Below are 16,981 nucleotides of genomic sequence, written 5' to 3'. Positions count from 1 at the left end.
CCCACATTCGGCCTGAAGTTACTGCTAAAGCTTAAGACCCCCCCCCGCAACATCAAACACAGGAAACCGTGTCCACAGAACCGCCAGGGCGCGACAGCCGCGCACAGCTCTTCCCGAGGACGTGGGCGGCCCTGAAAAGGGCCTTTGGGGGGGAACAGACGAGGCTGGTGGACGCGCGGGCTCAGCCGCCGAAGCCGTAGAGGGTGCGGCCCTGGCGCTTGAGCGCGTAGACCACGTCCATGGCCGTGACCGTCTTGCGCTTGGCGTGCTCCGTGTAGGTGACGGCGTCGCGGATCACGTTCTCCAGGAACACCTTGAGCACCCCGCGGGTCTCCTCGTAGATGAGCCCGGAGATGCGCTTGACGCCGCCGCGCCGCGCCAGGCGCCGGATGGCGGGCTTGGTGATGCCCTGGATGTTGTCGCGCAGCACCTTGCGGTGGCGCTTGGCGCCGCCCTTCCCGAGGCCCTTCCCGCCTTTGCCGCGACCAGACATGACGAAGGAGTAGACTCTGCGCCGTTTGTGCCCACACCGCCCGCTGCAGCCTCTTAAGTAACAAGTGGGCGGACCTCATTGGCGCAGAAAGACCGGAAAAGACGGGAAACCGCCCCGAGTCCCCGCCCCGGCTTCCGGAGGCTCAAGTGAACGGGGGTAGGGAAATTGTCCGGGTATTTAGAAAATAAGAAGTTTTCAGCAGGAGTGCGTACCATGTACACAAAAGAAATTACCTGGTTTACGTATGTGTGTGTTTTTAAATATTTATCTATCCCCTGGATATTTTGGATCATTTCCACACTGGAATTGAAATAAACCCAAACCCCAAGAAACAAAGGAATTGGTAAGCGGTGACAAGCAACCCTACCAGACTTTGGGTGTGAAATCGGAGAGCGGCTGCTCTCAAGCTATTAACGGGCCTGTTTCTTAAACTGAGTTTTAGTGGCCTTCTCCAGAAAAAGGAGAAATATTTGTCAATAATGGAGTTATTATAAGCAAAATGGCTTATAGTACGTTGCCAGTAAATCCTGTTGACAGAATTTAAAACAAAGTATAACAGGACTAAAGCACGTGGAAGGATTTCAAAACATTTCCAATATAACACCAGCACGAGCAGTGTGCTTTAATTTAAACAAGTTGAGCATATTCAATTAAACAATGAAGGACTGCAGAGGGAAACAATGGAAATTCCAGGGGGTAACGCCGTGTTCTGTGTAGGACAGAGGGTGGAGGGTGCTCGTCCTTTTCTCGGGTTGGTGCATGGAATTCAAGTAAAGCTCTCATAAACTCTAAAACTAGGAAAAGGAATTTTATGCAAAGGACAGTAATAAAAATGCAGGCATTTCTAGATCTTTGCATTATTTTTTTAAAAAAATTAGCGGAGCTAATACCTGAGGGCATACCATAATTAACACAATAAAAATAACAATAATGGGATGTGTGATCTCTGTTGTGGTGCAGTGATTATGCCTGGAGGGTTCTGGAGGAAGGAAATTACCCTGACATTCCAAAAGTCTGTTATCCTAGATGCAAAAAGACAATAAAGAGGTTCAGTTAAGATAAGGATTAATCTTTGTCCCAGAAGATACCGCCTTAGGCCATGACTACCCACCAAGCCTTTTAGTTAGAAAGTTTTGATGTCAGATGGCCCTATGTAGTTACTTTCCATCTCTTTAGGCCTCCCCTGAGCTTGTTGGGTTTAGTATGAGGCCCCTGTTTTCTTTTTTCCCCACAGTACAATAACCATTCGTCAATGGAAAGATACACAGTTGTTTCTACTTTAAGGCTATTACAAATAAAGCTATTAAAAACTTTCAAGTATGGAGTGGGGGGTTTTTTGTTGTTTCTTCCCCTAAACCCCAAATTTGGGTTTAATTTTGTACTTCCTGCCTTCCACCTTAAAATTGCAGTTCTTAAAGGTGCATTAGTGCTGCTGTGATGACTGGTAGCCTAATAACCTTTCCACAGTCACATAGAAATCACATTGTGTTGGTAAATCACTTGAAAGTTTGCTTCAAGGTAAAAATATCCCACTAGCAAGAGTGTGTGGTTTTCGTTGAATATGCCGCTAGCAATTCCAGCTTCTGTGTTCCTGCCTGAGACTTGATTTTATTAAACTGCAGAACTATTCACTGAAGGCTAGGAACTCCCATTGCTAATATGTGCCACCTTACTAAACCCAAAACTGTACATTGCCTAAGAATGTTTAGAAATTGCTCTTGGAAAAAAAGCTGAATTCCTGACTGGACCTTTGGCTAAAAACCGAGGCCTCTTTTGCTGCAGTGGTGCGGTGCGCAGCTGCATCACTGAGAGCAGAGCCGAGCACTGCCCTGGTGCTGCTGCTACTTCTAGGGAAGACGGGGAGACTTGGGCGGCCAGTCACTCCGACGCGGGTACGGTGGTTACTACCTGCTCAACCCCACAGCTGTTTTGGGCTCAGGAAGCACGTTTCACTGCTCTGCTTAAAGCTCTTCAAAGTGAAACAGTAGGCGGCTCTGAAAAGAGCCTTTGGGTTCAAGGTTAAAGGCCGGTTGTAGGGACAATTTACGCCCTCTCCCCGCGGATGCGGCGCGCGAGCTGGATGTCCTTGGGCATGATGGTGACGCGCTTGGCGTGGATGGCGCACAGGTTGGTGTCCTCGAAGAGCCCCACCAGGTAGGCCTCGCACGCCTCCTGCAGCGCCATGACGGCCGAGCTCTGGAAGCGCAGGTCGGTCTTGAAGTCCTGCGCGATCTCGCGCACCAGGCGCTGGAAGGGCAGCTTGCGGATCAGCAGCTCCGTGGACTTCTGGTAGCGGCGGATCTCGCGCAGCGCCACCGTGCCGGGCCGGTAGCGGTGCGGCTTCTTCACGCCGCCCGTGGCCGGCGCGCTCTTGCGGGCCGCCTTGGTCGCCAGCTGCTTGCGCGGCGCCTTCCCGCCCGTGGACTTGCGCGCCGTCTGCTTCGTCCGAGCCATGGTCACAAACTGCAAAGACAGTCCTCAACTGAAACCGCAGCTGTTCTCGCTCCTATTTATAACGCCAAACTCCTCCTGATTGGTCCGAATGTTCAAATTTCGCGCCAAATGAGTTAAGTAACGTAATCGGCCTGTGATTGGCTATCCGGTCCACTTTAAAAATTGAAAGATGCTCGGTTATCTTTTCACTTAGGTCTCCGTCCTTGGCCCACCCTGTATTGAACGCGAAGGAATTCCTTAATTGGTTTTGTTTAATCTCCTTGATAATATCCTTAATTCCCTTGTTTTGGATTAAATTTGGGGGAAGACGAAAATGAAAGTTTCTCAACCTCAAAAAGTCTAGTTTCAATATGATCAACCCAGTCCAGTTTCGTCCTTTATAAAAGTTTCAGCAATACAAGCATCCTATTTCATAATTTCTAACCTTCCAACAAACACTTGCATTCCTTTCATATACTCTGTTCCCAGGTAACAGGAAAATCTTACCTCTGTGGAAATGGAATGGCTCTTTGAGTTTTAAAAAAGCTTAAATGTGCTGACTTTGATCAGACCAAAATGAGAATGTCAACAGCATAATTTTGAACACATTTAAATATGCAGCTAACTTCTAAGTGCTCTTTTCTAACTTTAGCAACCTGGTATCTACTTTGGCAAGGAACTATACACTCATGAATTTATATTACACTTTGTCTCTTTATATCTAGGTCGAGGGAGAGACAAGGTTCATAAATAGATACGATCGACAAGACATTTATTTCACTTTTTGCACTGCAGTGAATATGAAAACTTTTAAGGGAGGGAGGAGAAAAGAATCCCGGGCTGCTTCCTCATAAACAGCCAGTCAATAAGTAGCTTAGAAATCGCCTTGATTGCGTAAAACGTTCCTATTGGGTGATTTCATCCAATCAGGGATTGGGTTCGATTAAGCACCTATTTGCATAGAAGCCTTACAAATGTAGGCCAGCCTCGCAAGCAACCCTCATTCTGCTGGTTTTCTGTCAGAGAACCTTGCACTATGCCTGAGCCGGCCAAGTCCGCGCCCGCCCCGAAGAAGGGCTCCAAGAAGGCGGTGACCAAGGCGCAGAAGAAGGACGGCAAGAAGCGCAAGCGCAGCCGCAAGGAGAGCTACTCGGTCTACGTGTACAAGGTGCTGAAGCAGGTGCACCCCGACACCGGCATCTCGTCCAAGGCCATGGGCATCATGAACTCCTTCGTCAACGACATCTTCGAGCGCATCGCGGGCGAGGCGTCGCGCCTGGCGCATTACAACAAGCGCTCGACCATCACGTCGCGGGAGATCCAGACGGCCGTGCGCCTGCTGCTGCCCGGCGAGCTGGCCAAGCACGCCGTGTCCGAGGGCACCAAGGCCGTCACCAAGTACACCAGCTCCAAGTAGACGCGCAAGTAAGCGGCTTGTCTCCTACCCCAAAGGCTCTTTTCAGAGCCACTCACATTTTCACATAAAGAGCTGTAATGTGTGGGTGCTGTTATCTTGCAGGAAAGGCGTGCAGATTTGTGGGGACAAATTGAACAATACATTTTTGAAGAGGTAGTTTTTAGAGGTCATACTGTGCTCTTGGATTCTGATGTAACTCATTGATTGGATAATAAGGTGCTGTACATTGGTGATACAAGGTACTCATTTCTAATAAGTGTAAGGGATTGGGTGGGACTGGAACCAAAATGAGGTCCATGGAAGAGTAACTTAAACCCCTAGGAAGTAACTAGGACTTCAGGCTTCTTTGATAAAGATTAAGTAGGTTTTATGAGAGAATGGAGGAGAGGGAAACCTGAAACAGGTGAGAACAAGGCCTCTTTGTTGTGGGTAACATAATGTCTTTTGCCTGGGCAGTCTACCCTTCAACAGGCTGCGAATCAACAATACGTTTTCAGCTGTGGATTTTCAAGATACCTTGATTAGAAAGCATGTAGATATCTGAAATGTTGGTCTCTAAGTTCCATACTCATGGTCTTTTCTGTAGGAGTTGGGGAGGGGTTGGTGCAGAGGAGTCTTAAGGTCGAGTTAGCATTGCCAAATGCTGAATTGATTTAACTTTAAATTTTCAAGTTCCTTGGAGGCAGTTCTGGAAGGAAGGTGGAGTAAGAGATGGCAAGGGAAGACACAGCAAGATAGAGGAATTACAAAGATGTGCAGAATTCAAATTCCAATTTATGGACTATAGTTAACAGCAGACTGAAGTTATTTCATCCAATATGTTTGCCCTATTGCAGAGATACAGGGCCAAGTACACAGCCTCCCATCTGCTAGGCCACTTTGCTCCTCAGCCCTGGTTCTCAATTCCACCCTCAGCAGAGAAGAAATTCATTGGGGGAAAGGGGAAGAAGAAAAATGTGAAACTTGAAACCAAGGATTCAAGCAGTATGACTGTCCCACTTGTAATCTATCTGAAATGTGTTAATTTGCCCAATCTCTTTCCCCTTGTTTCTTGCTGTATGTTTAAAATTTATTCAATAAAATTAAATCATGGAACTCGAACTTCAATTGGTCTGTAAGCATTTCTCTTCCATGACTGACCTTGGAAATGGCCGGCCTGGCAGTGGATTTGGAGGCTACCATTGCAGTAAGGTAATTTCCTACCTTTAAAAAAAATTTAAAAATATACATATTTATATCTTTATTGATTTCAGAGAGGAAGGGAGAGGGAGAGAGCTGAAATATCAATGATGAGAGAGTCATAATTGATTAGCTGCCTCCTGCACACCCCTGACTAGGAATCGAGCCCACAACCCAGGCATGTGCCCTGACTGGGAATCGAACCAATATCTGGATCCTAGGCCGACACACTCAACCACTGAGTGTTGCTTGGCTGGTCCCCACCATTTTTTTGAAACCATGTGAGATGGTATAATTTCACCTTGGGTAAAAATAATGGCGATACATAGCTGCAAAGGAAGCCTATGGTGTTTAATTACTAAATAAGAAAGGAAAATCAATTTCAGGGGACATGGCAGTCCCTGCCACAGGTTCATGCCTAAAGGCACTATACATAAGAGGGAAAATTAATAAGTTCTTAAGTCTTCAAAAGAACACAAATTTTCCAGTACAACAAAAATGAATTGTAAATTCTGGCAAGAAATATTTCATTAGGAAAGAAAAGAAAATAATTTAATTCTAACAAGAGTTGTACTATCATTTTGAGGTGAGTAGTGCTTGAGGTCACTGGGAGTCCAAACGTAGCTATGTGCAATCAGTACAGGGCTCTGGAAATCAGGAAAATGCCTCAAAATGTGGAGGGAGGACTGCATGGTCAGACTCAGTGCCTTCTATGAATGAGGTCAGACTGAGTTTGGAGTCCAGTGACACCCTACTCATTTTAATATACATTCCACATACAACAATACAGTACACAAGCTCCAATCCTACCTGCCTCAGTGCTGTCTTTTTTCTCAACTCATTTAGAAGACATACCAGTTCTAATGTGCAATTAACATTGAGACCTCAAATCCACAATGAAATCAAACTGTCTTAGGTGCACGATGTCATGGGTCATTGCTTTAGAGAACATTTAATTCTGTGATGGAAATAAGCAAGCAATTTCCAAACCCTTATTCCTGGTGAGAGTTCAGACACAGGCTGCTTTTCTTAATGTGACCAATTTAAAGAATAGGCTTCTAAAACTGGAATTCATGGGAATCCCTGAGGGGAACTTGGAACCGTGTACATCAAGGGGGCCTGGGTGGGTCTGAGACTACATTTCAAGCAAGGTCCAAGGGATGCCAAAACTGCTACTTGTCCCAACAATTCTTCAGGGCTCTGCATTCAGTTCTGCCACCAATAAGCTCATTAGAAATCCTGATTATCAATTATCAGTAAAACAATGCCTTCATTGTTCTGTGTGAAAGAAATATTTCACAGGGAAGCCAAAACTGCTTCACTTTTAACTTTACACCGAGATTGGAATTGACATGAAAAAGCAAACATCAAAGGTTTCCCCCCATAGCACTAAGTTTCCTGATGACCAGTGACCAAACATGTGGGAGCAAAGCTTTAAGACCGGTCAATAGAAAATTCACACCCCAAATCCAACCATTTTTAAAGAACCTCACCTTTCATGTGTGCCTATATAACTAGAATTTCACACTCAATTACTGCTCCTTGCAAATGACTTAAAATACAAGGAAACAACTTAGCCTATTGCCAAGCACCCCTTGGGACACCTGAAACTCATACTTACAACCTATTTCCCACTAGCCAGCAAAGCTCCGCCTAACTTGGGGAAATTTTTGCACATAACCTATTCACTTGGGTTCACCCGAGAGGGCTGAAACATCAGAGGAAACTCTAAAACCAGCAGTCCCACTTCACCTCCACCTTATGAAAACAAATCTCCACCTAAATGTCCCAAATCAAACTACTTCAAATAAAATCTCAAGACACATTAAAACTGTAACTTAACACACAGAACTGGCAAAAAAAAAAGGGGGGGGGTGGAGTGGCCGTTAAGAGCCTTTGACTTGGGTTAAATCAGTGCAGGGAAAGCCAGGTTCTGTGGCTAAGCATAGAACTTCGGTTTTCACTTTTAGTTCACAGCTTAGTTTCTGACAACCTCAACAGTTTACCAACCACCCTAGGCTAGGAGTTCCTATTACTAATATGTGCATAAACCTGATTCCACAACTCCTGCATTGATCGAGGGTGTTTCAGGACACTGCCTTTACTGGAGGAAAAGTGGAGAGCTACTAGGGGGTTACTTTCACCTGCGCAAGGTATGTCTTTAGTGCCTTAGCGACAATGACATTTCTCCTGCAGGATGCAGACACCTGTTCAGCACAATGAGTTTGCACTTACTTGAAAAAGCTCTGAGTTACTGGCAGGAACGAGATTTCGGTTCCACCCTTTTGCCTACAGCTCTCCAAATGGAAACAGTAGGTGGCTCTGAAAAGAGCCTTTGTGTTCAAGATTTCCACTAAGAGTTTAAGCCCTCTCCCCGCGGATGCGGCGCGCGAGCTGGATGTCCTTGGGCATGATGGTGACGCGCTTGGCGTGGATGGCGCACAGGTTGGTGTCCTCGAAGAGCCCCACCAGGTAGGCCTCGCACGCCTCCTGCAGCGCCATGACGGCCGAGCTCTGGAAGCGCAGGTCGGTCTTGAAGTCCTGCGCGATCTCGCGCACCAGGCGCTGGAAGGGCAGCTTGCGGATCAGCAGCTCCGTGGACTTCTGGTAGCGGCGGATCTCGCGCAGCGCCACCGTGCCGGGCCGGTAGCGGTGCGGCTTCTTCACGCCGCCCGTGGCCGGCGCGCTCTTGCGGGCCGCCTTGGTGGCCAGCTGCTTGCGCGGCGCCTTCCCGCCCGTGGACTTGCGAGCCGTCTGCTTCGTCCGAGCCATCTCAAGAACAACGAAGGGAAATACTAACTTCAGTAAAGAGAAAGAGGCATCCTTTATATAGCCTCAGAAACGTTCTGATTGGTTTTGCGCTTTTTCAAAAGCCCCGCGCAAACAAACCATTGGCTGAAAAGTAAAGATGGTGGTGATTGGCGAATTATTAGAAACTGGACGAACTGCTCTATGCCCCAATCCCTTCTCTTTAACAGTCTGTGATGCGTTAACTTTTTAATCTTGTTTCTTGTATTTCAAGTTGTAAATAGGGAACCTATTGGAGATTCTGGAAAGGTGCCAAATGACTCTAGATCTATATAGTGGTCTGAGGACCACGTGTAGAGGGCAGGTTTACTTGTATTGTTTTCCCTGTGACTTACTCTTGGACCAGAGACAACAGGCAAACCACAGCCTACCACCCCCACCCGCAGGGGAGATCTGCGGACCTTGAAAACCGGGTTTTACCTTTGGTCTCCTCCCTAGAAAAATTTGACTTGCTTAACACTGAAGTCAAACTGCTTACTGGGGTTTATAATAAAAGTCCGTTACTTGCTTTCTTCTAATTTCAAAAAAATCTTTAAACATTCTCAAAAAGAAACCGTTTTTCCCTGAGCCACATTCAAGCTGAGTAGGGTTACAAGTACTCAGACAGTAACTCAGTAACTAAGTGAATGAGCTGTACTGACTATGGAGAGAGGTGGTTATGCCTGTAAATATAGCACCAAGTACTTGCTCTTTTTATGTGACAATGTGTGGCTCTGAAAAGAGCCTTTTGGGTAAAATAAAAGGTGGTAGATTGTAATCAGATATTTTAGTTGGTTCACTTTCCCTTGGCCTTGTGGTGGCTCTCGGTCTTCTTGGGCAGCAGCACGGCCTGGATGTTGGGCAGGACGCCGCCCTGCGCGATGGTGACCTTGCCCAGCAGCTTGTTGAGCTCCTCGTCGTTGCGGATGGCCAGCTGCAGGTGGCGCGGGATGATGCGCGTCTTCTTGTTGTCGCGGGCCGCGTTGCCCGCCAGCTCCAGGATCTCGGCCGTCAGGTACTCCAGCACGGCCGCCAGGTACACGGGCGCGCCCGCCCCGACCCGCTCCGAGTAGTTGCCCTTGCGCAGCAGGCGGTGCACGCGGCCCACGGGGAACTGCAGCCCGGCCCGCGAGGAGCGCGTCTTGGCCTTGGCGCGCGCCTTGCCGCCCTGCTTTCCGCGTCCAGACATGATGAGTTTACAAACCTGTGAGGAGGTAGTGAGGGCGCCGCGGTGGCACAATTTATAAACAGTTTCCGGCGCGAAAAAGCAGTTGTGTAATTGGTTAAAATTGCAGCTTCATCTTGCGTTCTGATTGGCCAAAGCTAATTTTTATGATGTTTCTCTGAATAGCCACCAATCAGACACCGGACATTAGGATATCACTTTATTTACATGCGAAGTTCTATATAAATAGGGCAGGTCTACAGCTTCTCTTACTATTTCTCCATTTCTTCCGACTTGGCATTTCTACCATGCCTGAGCCGGCCAAGTCCGCGCCCGCCCCGAAGAAGGGCTCCAAGAAGGCGGTGACCAAGGCGCAGAAGAAGGACGGCAAGAAGCGCAAGCGCAGCCGCAAGGAGAGCTACTCGGTCTACGTGTACAAGGTGCTGAAGCAGGTGCACCCCGACACCGGCATCTCGTCCAAGGCCATGGGCATCATGAACTCCTTCGTCAACGACATCTTCGAGCGCATCGCGGGCGAGGCGTCGCGCCTGGCGCATTACAACAAGCGCTCGACCATCACGTCGCGGGAGATCCAGACGGCCGTGCGCCTGCTGCTGCCCGGCGAGCTGGCCAAGCACGCCGTGTCCGAGGGCACCAAGGCCGTCACCAAGTACACCAGCTCCAAGTAGACTCGCCAGTAAGCGGCCGACTCCTAACCCCAAAGGCTCTTTTCAGAGCCACTCACCTTATCTCAAAGATCTGTAACTCTCCTGACTTGGTGAAAACGTTTAAGGCAACCAGCATCATGAAAACTAAACTGACACAAGTTTCTTCCTCATCTAGTTAGTAAAGACGTATGCAGCCTGACCAGTCATTTGCTACTAGAGTAACTGGCAAAGGAAACGTGGCCAAATCTGGTTTGATCTTTATTGATTTCAGAGAGGAAAGAAGGGAGAGAGAGAGAGAGAGAAATATCAATGTGAGAGAGTCATTGATCAAGCCCACAACCCGGGCATGTGCCCTGACTGGGAATCGAACCCCAGTCGCCTGGATCCTAGGTCCACGCTCAACCACTGAGCCACGCCCGGCCGGGCCTGGTTTGATCTCTTAATCTTGCACCGCCTGGAACCTGTAAATTTAATGTTTTCAGTTTCATTTTCTCCCCCAAGCCCACTAACGAACGTTTCCACAAATTTTTCACTGGAATTTATCACCTTAAATTGTTTCAAGTAGCTCAAATAGTACCTCTTGGCAAGCTTGTGGGTTGTTTGATCCGGTAGAGTTTTAAATTCAGTTTAATATTCAAGGGTAAAAGGAATAGCAAGATATCCTCAGGGTAGGAAAGAGGTATCTATTGTTAAGTAAGTTTTTCAACTAGCTCTAATTCCTAAGCATTGATTGTGCCTTCAGGGGTCAGCTTCACTCAGGCCCCAAGATCTCCCAGAGTTCCCCATAAAATTTCTCTGGAGTTAGTATTTTCTTTTTCAGCTACTTTTTCATTTCTTGGTACTTCAAGAGAGAAGGGTCACAGGATTTAAAATTTGTGTGCTCTTCAGCATGTCACTGATTTTTATCCTACAAACCTGTGAAGGAGTCTCCAGTTTTCAGGTGAATTGACCTTTCAGGCTGAGTACTAGCCCCTCACATAAATAAAACATCTGAATGCCCATCTGTCTAAGGACTGGTTTCCACAGTATTTGTTAGACTTATTCTCAAGGAAGAGGCTAGTTGTAATAGGAATGGGGAAACAGGCACAAAGGAAAATACATCATTAGAATAAAAGAAAAGTAAAAGTGGCCAGAGGACGCATGTTCTTTGAGGCCCATTAAAGTTATTACCAGCCAAATTTTCTTTAAAATGTACATCAGTTGGGATTTGGAACATAAGGATCACCTGGCAGCAAATCTAACTTCAGAGGACTGTGGTGTGAAGAGGGAACCATGGCCATTGACAGAGTAAACCTGAGCTAAAGATCTCATTTTCTACTTACAAGCTACATGTCTTTTTCTGGAAATGCCTACATAGCAGGTTTCTGTGAACATTAAATAAATGACTCAGCTTTGTAATGGAGCTTGTGAAGAAAATTCCCTGCAGCCCACACATAATTAAGGAATATATTTCTTGCTCTCCAAAGCAAATTTCAAATACATTTCTAAAACAATGTGTTCATGAAAAGAAACAAAAAGCTGAGTCTTTGCTTTATTCAAGGTAAAAAGAGAAAATGATCAAGTTGTGAAATGTGTTTCACCTTTAGGCTTGAAAAACTTACTTGTTAACTAGAGACATATTTTGATTTTTTCCCTACCTCTTTACAAGATAAACACTGTGTGTTCATAAAATACATATGCCTGTTGCAAGTGATCTCACCCTTTTCTTTATTCTAAAAAAGAAAGCCAGGATAGCTTTTAATTTTTTCAAAAAAAGTAAATAAAACAGAATTACTTTAAAAAGAAAAAAAAGAAAAAATTTTAAAAAAGCACAGGTTAAGGGGAAATCCCCCAGGGCAAGATACAGTCCTGCCTCCCTTTTTGAATGCCAAGTTTGGGCAAATTACTTAAACCCTCTGTGAGCATCATCTTACCTATAAAATGGGAATAATAATGAGGAACTACCACATGGCATTCCTGGGTGATCGATACAGAAACACAGGTAAATCACTTAGGATAGTGTCTTAGGAAAGAGAGAGGCCTCCCAAATATTAGCTGTGGCTAAAGCCTCTTGTCACTGTTAGTGGAGGTGCCCTGGGTCCTGCCCACACTGAATCTCAGGGTCCAGAGACCTTGACCCAGAGCAGGAGGCCAAAAAGCCTGCTAACATTTGACAGCAATTAGGGTTCCTTGTCTGGCAGTGTGAACAACAATGCAAACCCCAACAGTCTAAGCCCTTCTTTAGGGCCATCTCTCCCCTGCACTGTTTTGAGGACATGCCAGTGCCTGTAAGACTTCCCTGCCTTGGATTGTCAATTCAAGCAAGCTGATTTTCAAGGCACCTTCGCGTGCCACACTAGAACTGGGGGCACCACGTAGTAGTCAGATGTGCTAGATTATAAGAAAGGGACTCCTGGTGATTTTTTTATTCCTTTTTTCTCCCCATGCCTCCCACTCCCTTTGCCTAACCCTCATGGTAGCATCCAGCCAGGATGAAGTATCTTCAGAAGAGCAGCTACACTTTCAAAGGTCAAAAGGGAACCAAGTCATTATTGTCCACAATCCTTCCCAAACTAGGAAAAGCCAGGGCCACCCTAAAGACTGACATAGGGTTGCCAACAATTTAGAAGACTGATGTCAGTCTTATTTCATAAAAGAACTATCCTTTTATCACCTCAAAGGTAATAAGCATAAACTCAAAAAAAGAAACCTTTGTACCAAGTAAATTTGGTCCTTGATACCAAATAAGTTGAATTTTAAAAATTTTTTTGAGAATGAGTGATTTTTAATCTGCAGGGAATTACATCCCTGGGTTTCCAAAGTCCCACTTCTCTTAATCCAGTCATAGAAGTGTAGCTGGGTGAATTAAATTGTAATAGTAAGAAAGACTTACTACACAGACTTTTTTTTTGTCATTCTTACACAGAAGAGAGCTTGAACAAAAGCTAATACTGCCCTTGGATGAGCATTTGAGAACCAGTAAATTGTACAGATCCCTTCATTTCAAAATTGAAAAATGTATCTCGGAATCAGCTCAGCTAATCAGAGGAGGGGGCAGAGTTAAGGCAGATTTCTTGGCTATTTGCCCTAAATTTGTATCTATTCTCACTTCCACATGTTGTAAGCAGTTATATTCTGTTCTAAGTAGTCCACACACTTATTGATAATAGGCTTATGAAGTAATCTACATAATGAAAATTGTACTTATATATTATATCGAAGCATCCTCTAGATGTGATCTGATACTTTTCCTATTTAAGTACTAGAGTCCATATCTTTAAAATAGATGAGATTTAAAATTACTCCACTGATTTTTCCCTGTCTCAAAGTATCACCCCTAGATTGCCTGCTGGCCACAAGGAGGGAAAACCTGATTTTACAATCACCCTAAGCCAGTGATCAATTTATTAGCTCGAATTTGGATAAGCCTGACATCATGTGGCCCTGACATGGTGCAGCACTGTGTACATCATATCACCTATAAACTTCCTTGACAAGAAAACTAACATGATTTCAGTCACATCTATGGAAATCACTTCTACCTGGAAGGGCCTACAGGGTATAGATGTCCAATGAAAAGACCCCATCAGGAAACAGGACAAACCAGGACATCCTATAGGTCAGATCTCCAGCAAATCAAGGTCCGGAAAAAAAAAGTTGAGGTTCAGGAGAGAGGAAAAGACTTAAGAAACCTGAGACAGAACCAAAGGTGTCATGATTGGATCCAACTCTGAGGAAACCATTATCTCTATGACATTTGGGGCATAATAGGGATTTTTAAATGAGCTGAGTATTAGATATTAAGGAATTTTACTTAAGTGTGATGACATGAAAGTTTTATTTTTTAAATAGTGCATACTGTACTTAATAATTTGGGGTGTAATATCCTGTCGCCTGTATGTATACTTTTAAAACCGTTCCCGATCAGGGCACATACCCAGGTTCGGGCCCATCCCTGGTCGGGGTGCACATGGGAAGCAACCAATCGGTGTTTCTCTCGCAATCGATGTTTCTCGCTCTTTCTCTCCCTTCCTCTCTCTAGAATCAATGAAAAACTTATCCTCGGCTGAGGATTTAAAAAAAACAAAAAGGTCTGTCTGCTCACTGTCGAGCTGGGCGACATCTGTGCCCTGGTGTTCACTGAGTAACGCCTCTTCTGCACTTTAATTTTGCACAAGTCAGGACTCTGGCAGCCCCTGAGCTAACAGCGCCCGCCGGCCGCCCCGCGCGGGCCCCCAGCGCTCCCGCCGCCCCCGCACAGCACACGCGCAGTGGGCGGGGGCCGCCGCGCGCTCGCCGGCCCGCGCGCTTTGTCCCCGCCGGGCTTTGTCCCTCGCCCTCCGCCATTTTGAGCGCGGGGACCCGGGCGGGGAAAAGGGGTCCCCTGCCGCCTCGGGACCGTGCAACCCGACTTCCCCGTGGTTTCCTCGAGCCGTGCACACGTCTCCCCACTCGAAGGCCTGGAGAGCTGGGAGGAAGGTTCGTGGGGGGCTAGACAACGCCACGCGAGCTGCTTCGCTGCCACCTGAAACTTTCAAACGGCCGAGCGAACGTGTCCTCACCACGCGATTGCCACGAAGTAGACGCCCGACAGTAGACTCCCAACCAATCCCGGGGCTGCAGGCTAAAGCTGGCTCCTGGTAGCTTTAATTGCGCGCGGAGCAGAGCAAAAGGCGCTCGTTTTCAGGGAACGTGTGGGGCCCGAGGCGGGCCTTTGGTGGAGGAAAAGATTAAGCTGCTGGAAATGGGCGCCTTAGCCCCGGACCCGTGGGAGCCGCCCTGGAGCCCGAGCGCGCGGACGGCGTCCCCCGCGGGGAGCTGGGGGCGGGAGGAGGCCCCGCGCCGCGGAGGGAGCAGCGCCTCCAGGTGCAGAGGAAGTGCCCCCGAGGTCGAGCACTGACCCCGTAGGGTCGTCATGGGCTTTAGACTGCTTGGCCTCGGGCTGAGCGAGGGGCGCGGCCGGGGAAGGGCGCAGGGCGGTTTCCTTCTACTTACACCTGAGCCCGTCGTGTGCGAGGGTAACAGGCCGGCTCGGAGCCTGCGGGGAAGGTGGGGCGGGGGGCGAGTCCCGAGGGGCCGACCCTCCCCTGCCTGCCACCGCCCAGGCCGAGCACACAAGCACTTCCACCGGGAATTCCTACTTTAGGCGACCCCAGCTCCTGTGGGCAGGGAGTTGAAACCTCGCCAGGCCCAAAGAACGAGCTCGTTCCAGGCGGCCCACTAGATCCTGCCCCTCGCCTGTCAGCACCTTTGGCAGAAACAAGGGGACGCAACGTACCTGCCAGTCAAGTACCAGGAGCGCCAGAGAACTGTCCTCCACGAGCGGGGAGGGGCGGAGGACGCCCGGGCTGCCCACTCCTGCCCCACCTCCCCCCACTCGAGAGCGAAAGCAGGACAAGCAGCGCACAGCTCTCCTCAAAGGTTGGACGGCCCTGAAAAGGGCCTTTGGTTTTGCTGTTGAGACGAGTGGGTGGGTCCAGGCTCAGCCGCCGAAGCCGTAGAGGGTGCGGCCCTGGCGCTTGAGCGCGTAGACCACGTCCATGGCCGTGACCGTCTTGCGCTTGGCGTGCTCCGTGTAGGTGACGGCGTCGCGGATCACGTTCTCCAGGAACACCTTGAGCACCCCGCGGGTCTCCTCGTAGATGAGCCCGGAGATGCGCTTGACGCCGCCGCGCCGCGCCAGGCGCCGGATGGCGGGCTTGGTGATGCCCTGGATGTTGTCGCGCAGCACCTTGCGGTGGCGCTTGGCGCCGCCCTTCCCGAGGCCCTTCCCGCCTTTGCCGCGACCAGACATGGTAACACCGCTCAGGCAGATGCCGAACGAGTTGCCGGTGGAAGGCAGCCCGTTTATATACGCGGAGTGCGGACCTGATTGAAAACAGGAGGCGCTCAGGAACTTCCGCGGTCGGTAGACCCCACCGGATGACGTCACCGCGAATGGAGTTCCGCTTCCCCTCCCCCTCCGGCGATAGGTTGTGGGTCCCCGGATGAGGATTCCGGGAACTTTTAAACAACTGTTTAAAACTAAAGGAACTCTTGTCCGTGTAGAAACGTGGGAACCTGTGGAGAATTTTATAAGTTTATTAGAGCCAAACTGACGGCATGCGAGGGAGCAAGATCTCGAATGCTCTGGAGAACGAAAGTTTTGTAGCGTCTTTTATGCATTTGCAACGAGGGGGATTCACAAAGGCGGGAAGAACAAGGCGCAGGAGCGTTAACCTGGCCAGGTGCTCGCTGGAGGCCTCACGCTCTGCGGGCTGAACAAGAGGAGTACTTCTGGCGTTTCAAGGGTGTGTTAACCTAGACGCACAGGGACAAAGGACAGGGCTCGCTTAAGGCGGAGATAACCTTTTACTAAAGAATTATAGGACTGTGGCTTGACCCCCCACCATGACCTGCCCAGTTAGGGATTTGAGGTCATATCTCCCTATGCGGTCACTTTTGTTCACTAATTTACTCCAGAGCCCCCTTTTCACACGTTTCTCCCTGGTCTGAGGCAGTCTCACCTTAGTGGGAACGCGGGCCCCTCGGCCCAAAGTTTTCGGCGCGCAGGGCACTCCTGTTCCGGCGGCAAAGCCTTTCCAGCCAAAGCCCAGTCCCCCAGGAGTCTAAAACCTCAGAGCCCCGCCCGCTTCACACCAGGCGGGGAAGTCCGGCCAAAGGGGTGTTTTTCCCGAAGGCGAACCCGCGGTGGAACCTGCCTGCACGGAGGCCCGGGTCCCTTCCCGGCGTGTTTTTTTTTTTTCTTCCCTGTGTATTAAAACCTGTAATTCACATTTTGATATCTAGCCACCCTCATCTCTGCGCCCAGAAATTTATGTGTGTTAATGTTTACTTCTCTGCTCCTAGTTTTGTCTTCT

At 48.3% G+C, this 16,981-nt stretch overlaps 9 protein-coding genes across 10 annotated transcripts in view; 3 read left to right on the top strand and 6 right to left on the bottom strand.

Moving 5' to 3' along the window:
• The window catches only part of LOC308548679 (histone H2B type 1-C/E/F/G/I), a gene marked incomplete at its 5' end in the record, with an annotated part of 30,707 nt that extends 25,624 nt beyond the window's left edge, over window positions 1-5,083 (top strand). Inside the window, one exon of the mRNA XM_081120562.1 lies at window positions 5,016-5,083. The remainder of the gene's footprint in view (window positions 1-5,015) is intronic.
• Window positions 1-16,981, bottom strand: part of LOC308548950 (histone H2B type 1-C/E/F/G/I) — a 329,370-nt gene that overhangs the window by 63,413 nt on the left and 248,976 nt on the right. The gene's annotated exons all lie outside the window — the stretch shown is intronic.
• On the bottom strand, window positions 127-505 carry LOC308548840 (histone H4). Its single transcript, XM_081120959.1, has one exon. The coding sequence runs from the start codon at window positions 491-493 to the stop codon at window positions 182-184; it is 312 nt and encodes a 103-aa protein (XP_080977085.1). The 5' UTR covers window positions 494-505; the 3' UTR covers window positions 127-181.
• LOC308548787 (histone H3.1) lies at window positions 2,511-2,953 on the bottom strand. The gene has a single exon (XM_081120855.1). It carries the CDS (start codon window positions 2,945-2,947, stop codon window positions 2,537-2,539), a length of 411 nt encoding a protein of 136 aa, XP_080976981.1. The 5' UTR covers window positions 2,948-2,953; the 3' UTR covers window positions 2,511-2,536.
• Window positions 3,932-5,442, top strand: LOC308548678 (histone H2B type 1-C/E/F/G/I). Of its 2 annotated transcripts, none has more exons than XM_081120560.1 (2): window positions 3,932-4,351; window positions 5,016-5,442. In XM_081120560.1, exon 1 carries the CDS (start codon window positions 3,963-3,965, stop codon window positions 4,341-4,343), a length of 381 nt encoding a protein of 126 aa, XP_080976686.1. In that variant the 5' UTR covers window positions 3,932-3,962; the 3' UTR covers window positions 4,344-4,351; window positions 5,016-5,442. The 2 variants fall into 2 exon arrangements, with proteins under 2 accessions (XP_080976686.1, XP_080976687.1); XM_081120561.1 differs by having other exon boundaries at window positions 3,935-4,351; window positions 5,180-5,262.
• LOC308549389 (histone H3.1) lies at window positions 7,854-8,304 on the bottom strand. Its single transcript, XM_081121919.1, has one exon. It carries the CDS (start codon window positions 8,292-8,294, stop codon window positions 7,884-7,886), a length of 411 nt encoding a protein of 136 aa, XP_080978045.1. The 5' UTR covers window positions 8,295-8,304; the 3' UTR covers window positions 7,854-7,883.
• On the bottom strand, window positions 9,100-9,498 carry LOC308549009 (histone H2A type 1-D; the record flags this gene model as incomplete). The annotated part of the gene is made up of 1 exon (XM_081121236.1): window positions 9,100-9,498. One exon carries the CDS (start codon window positions 9,496-9,498, stop codon window positions 9,106-9,108), a length of 393 nt encoding a protein of 130 aa, XP_080977362.1. The 3' UTR covers window positions 9,100-9,105.
• On the top strand, window positions 9,777-10,203 carry LOC308549122 (histone H2B type 1-C/E/F/G/I). Its single transcript, XM_081121448.1, has one exon. The coding sequence runs from the start codon at window positions 9,783-9,785 to the stop codon at window positions 10,161-10,163; it is 381 nt and encodes a 126-aa protein (XP_080977574.1). The 5' UTR covers window positions 9,777-9,782; the 3' UTR covers window positions 10,164-10,203.
• On the bottom strand, window positions 15,589-15,955 carry LOC308549040 (histone H4). Its single transcript, XM_081121271.1, has one exon. It carries the CDS (start codon window positions 15,913-15,915, stop codon window positions 15,604-15,606), a length of 312 nt encoding a protein of 103 aa, XP_080977397.1. The 5' UTR covers window positions 15,916-15,955; the 3' UTR covers window positions 15,589-15,603.

This window comes from Miniopterus schreibersii, assembly GCF_964146895.1.
Source record: "Miniopterus schreibersii genome assembly, chromosome: 19".
NCBI classification, from domain to species: domain Eukaryota; kingdom Metazoa; phylum Chordata; class Mammalia; order Chiroptera; family Miniopteridae; genus Miniopterus; species Miniopterus schreibersii.
This window is presented reverse-complemented; position numbering and strand designations above follow the sequence as displayed.

Coding starts and splice junctions, on each gene's coding strand:
- LOC308548840 (XM_081120959.1), bottom strand. CDS start 493: ATGTCTGGTCGCGGCAAAGGCGGGAAGGGCCTCGGGAAGGGCGGCGCC.
- LOC308548787 (XM_081120855.1), bottom strand. CDS start 2,947: ATGGCTCGGACGAAGCAGACGGCGCGCAAGTCCACGGGCGGGAAGGCG.
- LOC308548678 (XM_081120560.1), top strand. CDS start 3,963: ATGCCTGAGCCGGCCAAGTCCGCGCCCGCCCCGAAGAAGGGCTCCAAG.
- LOC308549389 (XM_081121919.1), bottom strand. CDS start 8,294: ATGGCTCGGACGAAGCAGACGGCTCGCAAGTCCACGGGCGGGAAGGCG.
- LOC308549122 (XM_081121448.1), top strand. CDS start 9,783: ATGCCTGAGCCGGCCAAGTCCGCGCCCGCCCCGAAGAAGGGCTCCAAG.
- LOC308549040 (XM_081121271.1), bottom strand. CDS start 15,915: ATGTCTGGTCGCGGCAAAGGCGGGAAGGGCCTCGGGAAGGGCGGCGCC.